The sequence below is a fragment of the Electrona antarctica genome, assembly GCF_951216825.1.
Source record: "Electrona antarctica genome assembly, contig: scaffold_332, whole genome shotgun sequence".
Taxonomy (NCBI): domain Eukaryota; kingdom Metazoa; phylum Chordata; class Actinopteri; order Myctophiformes; family Myctophidae; genus Electrona; species Electrona antarctica.
The window spans coordinates 78754-92500 of NW_027637031.1; the positions used below are offsets into that span (position 1 = coordinate 78754).

At 41.8% G+C, this 13747-nt stretch overlaps 1 protein-coding gene across 2 annotated transcripts in view; it reads left to right on the forward strand.

The window, feature by feature from the left end:
• The window catches only part of LOC306919494 (uncharacterized protein), a 43548-nt gene that overhangs the window by 7992 nt on the left and 21809 nt on the right, over positions 1 to 13747 (forward strand). For both annotated transcript variants that reach the window (XM_079532254.1, XM_079532255.1), the window contains exons 7-12: positions 4933 to 5058; positions 5314 to 5449; positions 5780 to 5854; positions 5945 to 6033; positions 10611 to 10692; positions 11747 to 12001. In XM_079532254.1, the coding sequence (XP_079388380.1) occupies positions 4933 to 5058; positions 5314 to 5449; positions 5780 to 5854; positions 5945 to 6033; positions 10611 to 10692; positions 11747 to 12001 (763 nt within the window). The remainder of the gene's footprint in view (positions 1 to 4932; positions 5059 to 5313; positions 5450 to 5779; positions 5855 to 5944; positions 6034 to 10610; positions 10693 to 11746; positions 12002 to 13747) is intronic.

Sequence of the window (13747 nt, forward strand, 5' to 3'; positions counted from 1 at the left end):
TACCACAAAACTCGCTCAAATAAATAGTACTGCTTTCAACTTTTTCTGCTAGAAAATCGCTCGGGCGAGACGGCAAACAGGCAAAACAATGAAAACTATGAAGACTCCCTCTGCCCCCACTGTTTACAGGGGGTGGGACCAGCTTCCAATGGCAACACGTACACGTGTGTCACGTGACACGGGTTTTCTGGGTAATGTAGTTGGAATATAAGCTCAGGAATTTAAACAGCGCTTCGGAGCATATTAATATGTTTAGATTAATCAAAAAAGAGAAAGACGCCAATTGGCGTCATTGCTCATTTACGGAATTCTGATGAAGACGCCAATTGGCGTCTTTGCTCTTCTAAGGGTTAAAAGGTACAATACATTAAAATATACAATACACAATAAAGAATCCCTTTACAACAGGATCTTTCTATTGCTCCACTAGTGACAGGCAGGCATGTAGCATACGCAATGTCTCTCTGTTAGTGCCCACAAAGAGTGAGCTCAAATCAATACCCTCATGTCCATATTTCGCTCTGATATCTTGTGTGAGGGGACACACCAGTATGTGCTGTTCGTTTTGTATACCAGTCTCACATTGGCAAAACCGCTGTTCAGGTGGTATGCGGCTCCATCTTCCCATTTCCACACGCAGTCTATGAGCGGACAACCGAAACCGTGTAAAGGTTATCCTCAAATAGTCCTCAATGTAAGGTGTACTGCTGGTGCTGGTATAGAGTGGGTGAATAAATAGATCTGGATTGATGGCTTGGTATGTCTTATATCTTGTTCCCTCTTTGGATTGTAATTTATGAATCATGTCCCTTCGGTCACTCTCAATATGTTGTTTTTCCATTATCTCAGATAAATGAGAATACATGACTTGGTTCTCCTTCTCCAGCAATTGAAGAACATACCACAAGGGGTCATCAAGCATGCCATTTCGCTGCTGTATGTTGGTGAAAAACCTGGCTTGCTTTTCTCTCACCAAAGCTTGCACTGAAGGCAGTCCTGCTTCCAACAGGCAGGTTAAGTTAGGGGTAGTAACCCTTACCCCAAGTAGGGATTTCACTCCAGACATGTAGAGAGTTTCAACAGACTTTAAGGGGATTTTCAACCAAGCCTCACACCCATACAATATAGCTGATGAGAAAGCAGCCTCAAAAACCTTGCGTTTTACACAGAATGGAGCATCATAGTTGGTGGACAGGAAGATAATCAGTTTGTTTAGGTGCTTTGTCTTCTCCTTTACATGTAGGGCAAGTGAGTTTCGGGCATTTCCATCAGCAGTGAAGATGGCTCCAAGATATGTATAACTGTCACAATGCTTCACTGTAAGGGAAGCAAGCTGAATAGGTTGCCTGTCTTCATCAGATCCCGATATAGCCATAAACTTGGTTTTACTTTCATTAACAAGCATGCCATATTCATCACAATATTCCTCCAGATATTTCAGTTTTTCAGTCAGCCTTTCCCTTGATGTTGCCAGGATAACAGTGTCATCCATTAGCATTAAAACATGGAGCCATTTTAGGAAACCATCGTCCCCACATTGTTTCAACTTTCTGATGAGCATGTCGACAAACATTACAAACAGGAAGCAGGATGTAGGGGATCCTTGCCTCACTCCAGCGGATGCTGTTATTGTGGTGGATCCCAGGATACTTGTTGTCACACTGTACATTGACATCAGGGCCAAGATCATAGTAACTCCACACCCCAGGCTCTTTAATACTTTGAACAGTTTTCCTCTTGGCACCCTGTCATAGGCTTTGGAAAAGTCTATAAAGGCAACATACAGTTTCAGCTTCTTTCTGACACAATGTTCAATTATAAGCCTAAGTGTCACAATGTGCTCTATGCAGCTTCTTCTAGGTTGAGCTCCTGCCTGCTCTCGGAATGGCTTATACCAGCACATCAGTCTGTTATTAAGCACGTAGTCATATACTTTTGCTGCACTATTGATCACACTTATGCCCCGATAATTGTCACAATCAAGTCGGTTACCCTTCTTAAATAACATCATCAGTCTAGCAGGGGCCCAGTTCATTGGATAGCCAGTTAGAAATATGGAATTCATGAGTGTACATAGAAACGTGACCCATTCAACTGGCAGAAGCTTGAAAACACCTGGGCTTACACCATCAGGGCCCGCTCCTTTTCCTGCCTTTAGCTGGTGGTCAATTACATATTGAACTTCTGCCATAGTGATAGGGTCATCTGTAATTGGCATGTTGACATTATAGTCCTCCAGTTGCAGGTTTTCTCCCTCACCGACAGGAGGGTTCAGCAGCCTCTCCATATGCTCTTGGAATTCACTTTCAGAAGGCATCTCTTGTCGAGGGGATGTGGAAAACTCCCCCTTCCAATCTATAGCTTTCCATAGCATTTTTGCATCACCACACTCCAATATACGCTGCCACCGGGGTGGGAGTGCTTACTGGTTTCTGGGCGAGTTGTGTGCCAGGGGGCTGACTAGTCTGCTCTGGGCAGCACAGTTATACAAAGATTCAGCAAACCACATAGCCATATCATCCGAATTCTGGCCAATGGTGATGACGGGTGTTTCCAGTGAACGTATATTAACACATTTTGTGCCCAAAACGTCTGTGGACGTCATGGGTATTACCGCACGTGCATAGCCCAAGACGTCTGTGGACGTCTATTAAAAAAAATCAGAAAAATCAAAACACTTCGCCATTGAGAATGCATTTGGCGTTTAAATTAAATAACTCAGAAACTATAAAACATTTCAAAGTAAAAAGTTCCAGCATGTGTCTCCACAGTCAGCTGAATTATAAAAAATGTGAATGGATTTTCTAGGTGAAAGTGATTTTGGGCAGTTAAGCGTGGGCTCTCAATGTGTTAAGAGCAAACTGTTCTACATCAATATTTGTAAAGTGTACATTGACAACCATTTTGCCTCATTTATACAGTTACAAAATAAATTATCTCTCCCCACAACCATTTTTGAGTGGTGTAAACCACTCCTACAACTGGCTTTGTTAGTCTGTGCATGAAAAATGAGCATGGTTGCTACGGTCACCCAGTTCACCCGGGTGTGATTTCATTACGTCAGAGCTGATTCCATTACGTCAGAGCTGATCAGGCTATATAATACCTTACACCACTCAGTTCACACAGGTGTGATTTTGTTTAGATATCTACAAGTACGGAACTATGCTCGCCAATCTATCCCCAACTTTGAGATTCTCCCTGAAGACAATTTATTGTACAAACATTTATTGTGTCCACCTGGGTCAAAACAATTAATTTCTAAAGTGATAAATACACTCTCTGAACAAATTAACTTTGAGACACATTATTTGAAAAATGCTTGGGAGGAAGAACTAGGTATGCAGATTGGGGATGATGTCTGGGAGGAGGGTCTTCGTAGAATTCGGTCTTGCTCTGTTAACACTCGACATCAATTAATACAATTTAAAGTTATGCATAGACTCCATTACTCAAAAACAAAATTACACAGGATATTCCCAACTACCTCCCCACTATGTGATCGTTGCGGAATGGCAGAAGGTACCCTGACTCACCTCTTCTGGCATGCCCAAAATTGTATACATTTTGGTGTGATATATTTAAATGGTTTTCAGATGTTTATGGATGTGTGTTTGAACCTGACCCAGAGACCGCACTTTTTGGTTCTTCTCAAATACTGTCAAATCACAATGTTTCTGTACAAAATACAATGATGTATGGTATGAAAAAGCAAAAAAAGTGATTCTAAGACTCTGGAAGTCAGATGAAGTACCTCATTTCAAGACCTGGTTAACGGAACTTACTTGTATACTACATATGGAGAAAATTCGCTATGACATGATGGACAATTCAAATAAGTTCTATGTTATATGGCAGCCATTCCTAGACCACCTCAAATGTCACATTGAACCTCAGCATTTAGTTGTATGTCCTCCACTCTTTACACAATCTAGCAGCGTAATTTATTGTAATGTAACGACTCATTCAGAATGAAATTATGCCCTGTTATTTTCTTTCCTTTTAGTTTTATTTTTTTATTATTATTATTTATCTGTCTGTCCTATTTTGAAAACATAATAAAAATATTAAAACACTAACATGGTTCAAATTGATATTTCTATAGGAAGGGGGTGCTGGGGCAGCTAAATTGAATATCAAATATCTAAATACTGATATTTGATACTGAATTTAAAAACGGTCTGGGTTGTTCACATAAGCCTGAGTAGAGGATGTGGCCCTGATGTGTGTGTGTGTGTGTGTGTGTGTGTGTGTGTGTGTGTGTGTGTGTGTGTGTGTGTGTGTGTGTGTGTGTGTGTGTGTGTGTGCGTGTGCGTGTGCGTGTGCGCGTGCGCGTGCGTGCGCAGTCAGAACTGCAGCCTCACTCCCAATCTTCCACCGTAGTCTGAAAACCCACCTCTTCAGACTCCGCAATTTATTACTCCACCATGGCCCGTAGCACTTGCCCTAGCCTAGCCCCCTTAGATAGCACTTTATGTAGATTTAGGTAGTATTTTAAACAGACTTATAGCTTGTTACATAGACAGCACTAGCATTTTTATGTAGTCATAGCACTTTATAGTACACATGTATAATATAGTATGTATAGTTTATACTCCACTGTTACGTTCTTAGTTTACGCTTGAGTCATGATAACTACTTTTTATACATGTGATGTATGCCATGCTTTTATTATTTGATTTTGTTATTGCTTAATGTAAATCGCTCTGGATTAAGAGCGTCTGCTAAATGCCTAAATTGTGTGTGTGTGTGTGTGTGTGTGTGTGTGTGTGTGTGTGTGTGTGTGTGTGTGTGTGTGTGTGTGTGTGTGTGTGTGTGTGTGTGTGTGTGTGTGTGTGTGTGTGTGTGTGTGTGTGTGTGTGTGTGTGTGTGTGTGTGTGTGTGTGTGTGTGTGTGTGTGTGTGTGTGTGTGTGTGTGTGTGTGTCATGCAGGACATCAAGAGGGAGCAAGAGTTGGAGAGAGGATATTTCTGTAGAGTTTACAAGAGTCCCAACTGTCTACTGGTAGAGGGGAGGTACCAGCTCATGAGTAATCCAAGAGAGGAAATTCACCCTGAGGTGAGTTTGTCTTGATGCACATTCAGCTTAAATATCATTATGCATGGTAGATGTTTTATTGATGCTCATTCAGCTTAATTACTCTATCATTATGCATTGTAGATGTTTTATTAATGCTCATTCAGCTTAATTACTCTATCATTATGCAAGGTAGATGTTTTATTGGTAAAGGTGTACTTTGGTATACATATAAACATATTGCATGTACAATAAATGAATGTATGATGGAAGATAGTGATCAATATGTCTGTGCAGAACTTGCCATTCACCCTGAAACCAACGGTGTCCAAAGGCTACTTTGAAGCCTACTTCCAGCAGCCTCTTCCCTTCACATTTAACGTTAAAGTGAGAGGCGCTGACGACATTACCTGGTCCGCCAACATTCAAGAAGGTAACTAATGATTTTGTTATTTTTTACCTGTGATGATATTTAATTTTGTTGTTATTGTTCATGGAAACAAGACCGCACAGACTTGTTTTGTGCTATCCCATTTGAACTGAGTGTTTGACTGTACTCTGTTGCTGTTTATACATTCTGTCTAATAAACCAGGGGTGCCCAACCTCTGGTACTAGTACCACTAGTGGTACTTGAGCCCCCCGCTGGTGGGCCACAGAGGAGTCGCCCAAAAAGAAGAAAACAGACAAAAGTGGAATGAAATAGTTATATCAATACAGGTAGTTCTTCTGAATGATTACAGCTATATTTTGTTCTGGTGTCAGGTGACTTGAAAAGGCCAAGCATCTTTCAACAACTGCTTGGTTGGATTCTGCCGGGCTCGAGAAACTGCAATGCATGTAAGCATGATTCATTAAGTTTAGTTTGATGCGTGTGATTATGATATCAGAAAAAGAACAGTGTAATGTAACTATGTATTGTTGTTGTAGGTCAGACTACTGTGTCTCTTCTTCAAGAACATCAGATTCTTCATCCTCAATCAGAACCAATCACGGAGCCTGACTCACGTCATGTTCAGGTAAATATAAGTGGGACATTTCAGAAGTAACAGAGCTGATTGAAGATAGTAATGTAATGATCATAAAATATAAGATTGGGCCTCATGCGCCAATAAGTTCCTAACTTTTCCTCTTACATTTCTTTCTAAGTGAATTCCTAAGAGAAGTCCAGTCAGATTCATGAAACGTTCGCAGAATTGTTCTTATGATGATGAATCCAAATCCTCGTAACTTGAAGGGGTGTGCCAGTTCATTCAAATTATCATAGGTAGACGCCCCACATATCCTAATTAGCATCCTAATTACCATAGGGAACCGCCCCACCAATCCCATATAAGGCATTGGGAATTCACTTTCCTACCTGTGTTCACGCAGGTGGGTGTAGTTTTGCATGACTCCATGGCCTTGCCTGCAGTCACACCTGTGTGATTGCAGCTCACAGGACCTCACACATAGAAATAAAGTTGAGTGAAGTCAAGAATACCTAAACTAAAGTCTAAATATGGTGGAACACCAGACTCCAAACATTAAAAATCAATAATACTGTGGAGGTACTGAAGTGAACAGAAATGTTCACATTTTCAATATTTTAATATTTTCAATATTCATGAATGTATTTTATTATTTATCTCACAATAGTCAACTGGGTGCGTTTGTTTGGGTTGGGTTAGTTGTGAACTCTAAACCAGTGGTTCTCAAACATTTTCATGTCAAGGACCCCCAAATTGACATGCATTCTGCAGAGCTCTTTCACCCAATGTCACAACCATAGCCCAGATACATACAGTACGTGAACTACAGCCCTAAAAGCGACAGGTGTACCATCATAATGTGTCATAAAACTCCATGTTAACTGCCTGAATGAGTCAGCAATTTTTTCATCACAAACACAATTCTTAACTCGCTCTTATAACCACATTTTTATCGTACCAATACCACGATCGCACACGGCGTACCTCAAAGTCTCGGGTCACTCACGGCGAAAACAAAAATCGCATTCGACTTTCACTTTTTGCGATAGAGCAATTTGTTCGGACATACGTTATCTCCATAGTCAGTGTGATTTTAACTTTCAATAGTGGTTTGCATTTGCATAGAGTAGCCCAGATTCAAGGTCAAGTTGACCACCTCTCACACGCACACACGGATGCACATGCACGCACATGCACGCACACACACACATTGAAAGTCAATGGAGAAAATTGGGGAAACACGTAACTCTGTCATTTCTCAACCGTTTTGGACGTGGGGCGGCTCGCCGGAACCGGGCATTAGCATGTTAGCATTAGAATGTTAGCATTAGCATGTTAGCATTAGCATATTAACATTAAAATGTTAGCATGCTAGCATGTTAGCATTAGCATGTTAGTATTAGCATGTTAGCATGTTGTGCATTAGAATGTTGGTGGCAACGTAATGCGCAATAAACTTAGACAAAATACCCCATTGAAAGTCAATGGGAAGACCTGGCTTACATGTAACCAAATGGACCCTTACAGGGTCTGAAAGGCTAAATGTCATCAAATGGTGGTCCGTGGCTCAAATGCTGCACATAGTTGGCGAGCTGCAGGCACCCAGTCAAATTTCTTGAAATTTGTTTCTAGTAATGGAATTATAATCATAACACATTCCGAGGGAATGATCAGTAGGACAATGGGCCTCATGCGCCAATAAGTTCCTAACTTTTCCTCTTACATTTCTTCCTAAGAGAAGTCCCGTCAGATTCATGAAACGTTCTTAAGTAGGCAGAATTGTTCGTAAGCATGTTCTTATGATGATGAATCCAAATCCTCGTAACTTGAATGAGTTCATTCAAATTATCATAGGTAGACGCCCCATATATCATAATTAGCATCCTAATTACCATAGGGAACCGCCCCACCAATCCCATATAAGGCATTGGGAATTCACTTTCCTACCTGTGTTCACCCAGGTGGGTGTGGTTTTGCATGACTCCATGGCCTTGCCTGCAGTCACACCTGTGCCTAGTGGCAGCGGTGGCCGAACGGTTTGCGGAGCGGTCTTGATACCGGAAGGTCGCCAGTTCGTATCCCCGGCACGTTAAAATTACCACCGCTGAAGTGCCCTTGAACAAGGCATTGAACCACGACCATGAAATGTTCTATGACCAGGGCCTGGCTGTAAACGAGTATCTGATGCTTATTCCAGTTACCCTGGGTAAATATAGTAACTTTGCTTTACTTTGCTTTGCTTTGTGTGATTGCAGCACACAGAAATCACAGGACCTCACACAGAAATAAAGTTGAAAGTCAAGAATACCTAAACTAAAGTCTAAATATGGTGGAACACCAGACTCCAAACATTAAAAATCAATAATACTGTGGAGGTACTGAAGTGAACAGAAATGTTCATATTTTCAATATGGGGGGGGGATGATGGCAGGTGGAGTGGGGGTTATGTGGTGTGTATGGTGCGTTTGTTTGGGTTGTGTTGTGAACTCTAAACCAGTGGTTCACAAACATTTTCATGTCAAGGACCCCCACATTGACATGCATTCTGCAGACCCATATGAAAATATTTTCTGCTAGGGAAATGTTTTGAAGATTTATCATTTTTTTTGAAAATAGCCGATCTACATGCTCAAAATGGGCAGTAATGGGACGCGTTTGTGAGCTTGTAAGTATAAAATGGGATTAAAGTGGTAAAATGTTCCATATTTTGCTGTGGACTGCCTGGAACTTCCTCAAGGACCCCTTGAGGTCCTCAGACCAAACTTTGAGCATCATGCAGAGGGCGCTGTTTTTCCTTTGTTTTCAGATTGCACTTAAGAACGAAAAAGTCACCCTAAGAGTGCTCCACAGTGTGTGTAGATTATGTTCTTACCTACGAACAAATCGTAGGTAAGAAAAGATTGAGGGATCCCAAAACCTTCTTAAAACCCTTGGGCTGCCACTCCCCCAAAAAGCCCTTTTGTGACATATATTCATATTTTTAATTCATCATTTTAATGCCAAAAGAAAAATCCGCGATTTACACACTATATCTCATTCTGACGGGGCAAGACTATAGTATTGGGACAATCAGACCTGATGGTGGCGGTAACGTCACCATTGTGCCGATTCTGACCAAAAGGAGCGAGTGAACGATGACCACATCCGGTTAGGATCAAAATATCCGGTAGTAGCTTTGCTAGTGTGCCACAATGGAGGATGTCCGGAATGCTAAGCTATCATCGTCTTTTTCATAACTAAGTCAAATTAAGCTCTAATCAAGCCCAAAACATCGCATTTTACGCAGCGATGCATGCGCAATCATGCGCGTGCGTGATCGACCATGCACGCGCAAATTTCGGCCGGTTTTAGGAACATTACATCGGACGTTAGCCAAATTAGCCAAAAAATGCTAAATTTTGCTACATTAAGGTCCCGATTAGGCTCCCGATTGACAGCCCGTCAATTCCGTCAACGGTAGGTCTGGATTTATTGATTAAATCCGTCAATTCCGTCAACGGGAGTCTAAGGGTTAAGTAACTTATGGAGTTTTTATGTATTTATTTTCTACCTGCACACAGAGTGATGTGTCCAGTTGCAATGTATTTCCACCCCATTCGACTGGTATCATGTATTGAATCGGCGAAATCATCCGTTATCGGCACGTTTGAATGGTGCCAAAATGTCCATACTGGCATCCTCACTGTTCAGTATGTCATTATCTGCGATTGTAGCATTGTCATTATCACTGATGTCCTGACGGAGGCGCGCCGTGTCTGGTGGCCATGAGCTACGTGAGGCACTGCCGAGCGAGGCACTGCCGAGCGAGGCACCAGCCGAGCGAGTCGCCGTGCCGAGCGTTGTGAAGGCCACCAGACCCGACTCAGCGCCGTCCGAGTTACGTCCTGATAGGCAGAGAATAGTATATATTAGTAGCTCCTAGTTCCATGCACCGACAATAGTTGGAAATGACACGTCCACCAGGGGGAAACCTTGACCAGGCTATGTGGTGAGGATGCCAGTATGGACATTTTGGCACCATTCAAACGTGCTGATAACGGATGATTTCGCCGTTCCAATGCAGAGATAACAGTCGAATCCGCTGTGTATTTCTGCCTACATACAGAGTGTGTCCAGTTCAACAGCAATACAAGTTTTCATGTATTTTTTTTTTTTTATAATTTTTTATCCCACGATTTTGTAACCCATTTTTCACCCCTGTGTCAATTATCTAATGTGATCCTGGGCTCTACACACCCTCCGCCAACCTAGTCCCCATATATGGGAGACATGGGGAGAGCAACGGACTTGAACTCATGCTTCCTTCATGCCTGAGTGTCCAAGTTGCTCCTTTACACCTGACTGGGGAGTTTCCCTGGTTGGACGTAGCGTGTGGAAGGAACACGTTATTCCAACCAGTTCCTTTCCCCTCCATCAGGAGCCCCGGCTGGCCAGGGGGAGGCGGTTTAGAGATCAGGATTACTGCATGTATTTTGTGAGGGTACCTCACAAAAAACACGCCGCCAGCACCCACAGCGTCCCGAGCGGGAATCGAACCCAGGACCTTCTAGCTGTGAGGCGACAGCACTACCAACTGTGCCACCGTGCTCCCTAATGTATTTTCATGTATTTCTACCTGCATACAGAGTGAAGTGTCCTGCAGTAAAACAGCAGTAAAACCAACCCTCTCTGTTGGATTCACTAATGAAGGTGCAATGCAGGTTGCAGGTTAGTTTCCTGTTTATTATGTCAATCAAACTATTATTACATAATTTATTTGATCATACTCATTGTAGTGGAGGAATAGAGTTTAACATTTAAATGGAAGATAGATCTTCCATCCATCCATCCATCCATCGGGGGCAACAGCTCCACCAGAGAGCTCCAGACTTCCCTCTCCAGAGCAACATTAGTAACGTGTTCCACCAGTGAGTCGATGTGATCCCTCCACCTGCACCTTGGTCTGACCCAGGGTCTCCTCCCAGTGAGACGTGCATCAAGGACCTCCCTAGGGAGATGCCCGAGAGGCATCCTAACCAGATGCCCAAACCACCTAAGCTGGCTCCTTTCCAGACAAAGAAGCAGCGACTCTACTCGGAGTCGCTGCTTCTTGTGACTGAACTTCTCACCCTATTTATAAGGGAGATGCCAGCAACCCATTGGAGAAAACTAATTTGGGCTGCTTGTATTCGCAACCTAATACTTGACCTGGTCATGAAGATAGATCTTACCACTGACAAAGACCCAAAATACTAAGCTTAAATATCGACAAAGGCTAAAAGTAAGGACATTACACTATGGTTTAGTTAGTTTCAGTAAGTTTCATAAGCAGGCAATACAATGTCAGTTAACTTTTTTTTTTTGCTTTCTGTAAAACATTTTATTTGTATATGTGACCGTGAAATCAAACTACGAACTATAGAATGAATGATCAATGAGAAGATTTCCTGTTTTATAACCTTTTCCCCAATTAACAATCAGTGTTATTAAACAACGTATTAGCAAGTTCCGTGTACCTCTAGCTCTACTTTAATGAAGGCAGATGTCCAGTGATATTGTGTAAATAAAATAAAATAAATAGCAGGGGGTTTCAACAGATTTTGATCCAGGGACCACTATGACTAAGAGCAACCTGGGGACCACCACTATCGGGTGTCCTTGGACAAAACAGGACAGCCCCAAGTCCTCTCTCAAAATAATATTATTTGAAAACCCATGGTATAATAGTATAGAATAGTATAATGCTCTACAGTATATAATAGTCTGCCATTTGTATTGACAGACATGCAAGCTAACTTTGTGAAGAGGAACTGGGGTGGTCTAATTCAAAGCGTCACAGCGGTTCTGAGCATCGCAGACGACCTCTTTGGAAAAGACATCATCACAGCTGAGACTTATAACGACATCTGTAACACAAAGACCAGGCATGAACAAATGAGAAAACTGCTTCTCATCGTTCATCCGAAAGGAAAACCAGCGATATCGGCATTCTACCAGGCTCTGCAGACACACGAGTCATTTGTTTTCAACGAACTGGGTAAGAAAAATATAATAATAATAATAACTAGAAAGGTCGCAATTTTAAAAAATTGCAAAGTGTGGTTGCCGCAGTGGCTTACATATGCCCCTCCCACTGATATTGCCAGCCAATTACAATGTCGCGTCACCCCTGCGATCATGCGTAAGTAATTCGGAGGGGAATTATCTCGCATTTGCGGCGCCCCCTATGGATGAAAATGGAATTGCTTTCGGCTCTGGGTTGAGCTCTGGGTTGAGATCATGTGTACCAATTTCTGTGAAATTTGGACAAAATCTGTAGGAGGAGGAGCAAAAAGTGTGTTTTGGAGAAAATTCAAAATGGCGGAAAATCTACCATGACGCAAATGGGCCTATATGGGGAGATTTTGAATTTACGACCTACGGTTCAAGAGTTATAAGCCAAAACGTAAAGTGGGCTGTTATAGCGCCACCATGAGGCCGACCGATATAATTATAAGTTAATTAATTTTAGTAAGTATTACGAATTATCCCTCCAAGTTTTGTAACTATAGCCCTTACGGTCTCCGAGGAAAAAATACTTGAACGTGATTTTTCGCATTTTCCCATTCATGTCAATGGGGACATTTAATTCACTAATAAATTAATATCAATTAAACTATACAACATTTCTCTTAGAAACGAGCAAGCACACGATTCCCGATTTTTACGGTCAATTTGACATATGGCTCAAGTGCGTACAGTCAAAACTGTGGGAGTAGTAGTGGGACAAACTTTGTCTTACTCTAGTAAAATAAAAACTAGAAAGAAGCAATTCTGGGAAATTGCAAAGTGTGGTTGCCTCACTCGCTGATATAGGCCCCTCCCAGTAATTTTGCCAGCCAATTACAATGTGAAGTCACCCTTGTGATCATGCATAAGTCATTCGGAGGGGATATCCCCCCCAAAATCATGTTTTTGCAATAAACGGGTAATTGTTTTTGCAATTGTAGCGCCCCCTATGGATGAAAATGGAATTGCTTTTGGCTCTGCGTTGATTAAGCCACCCTCAACATGTGATTCAGATTTGGGATGGATCGGACATTCTGTGCGTGAATTGTGGCATTTTTTGTAAAATAGGCCCCTCCCAGTAACTTTGGAAGACGATTACGGACGAACGATACAGAAGATCAAAATTCTGACTGTGCCGTTTTAATTGGATAGGTCCAGAGATCATTTGTACCAATTTGTGTGCGATTTGGACAAAATCTGTAGCTGGAGGATCCAAATGTGTGTTTTGAAGAAAATTCAAAATGGCGGAAAATCTATCCAGACGCAAATGGGCGTGGCCTATATGTGGAGATGCGTCATGACCCAAGGAATCGAGGGGAAAATATTTTTTATTTCACGACCTACCGTTTCCAGAGTTATAATGCAAAACGTAAAGTGGGCTGTTATAGCGCCACCATGAGGCCGACCGAAGTAATCATAAGTTAATTAATTTTCGTAATTATTATGAACCTCCCTTCCAATTGTTGTAACTACAGCCCTTAAGGTCTCAGAGGAATAAATGGTTGAATGTGAGTTTTGGCATTTTCCCATTCAAGTGAATGGGGAAAATTAATTCACTAATTAATTCATATCAATTAAACTATACAACGGATGTCTTAGCAAGGAGATAGCACACGATTCCCGATAAAGCCGGTCGTTTTGACATGTGGCTCAAGTGTGTGCGGCAAAAACTGTGGGAGGAGTAGCACGGCAGAAAAAAGTTTATACAGAAAGAAAACAATAAACAATAAAGAAA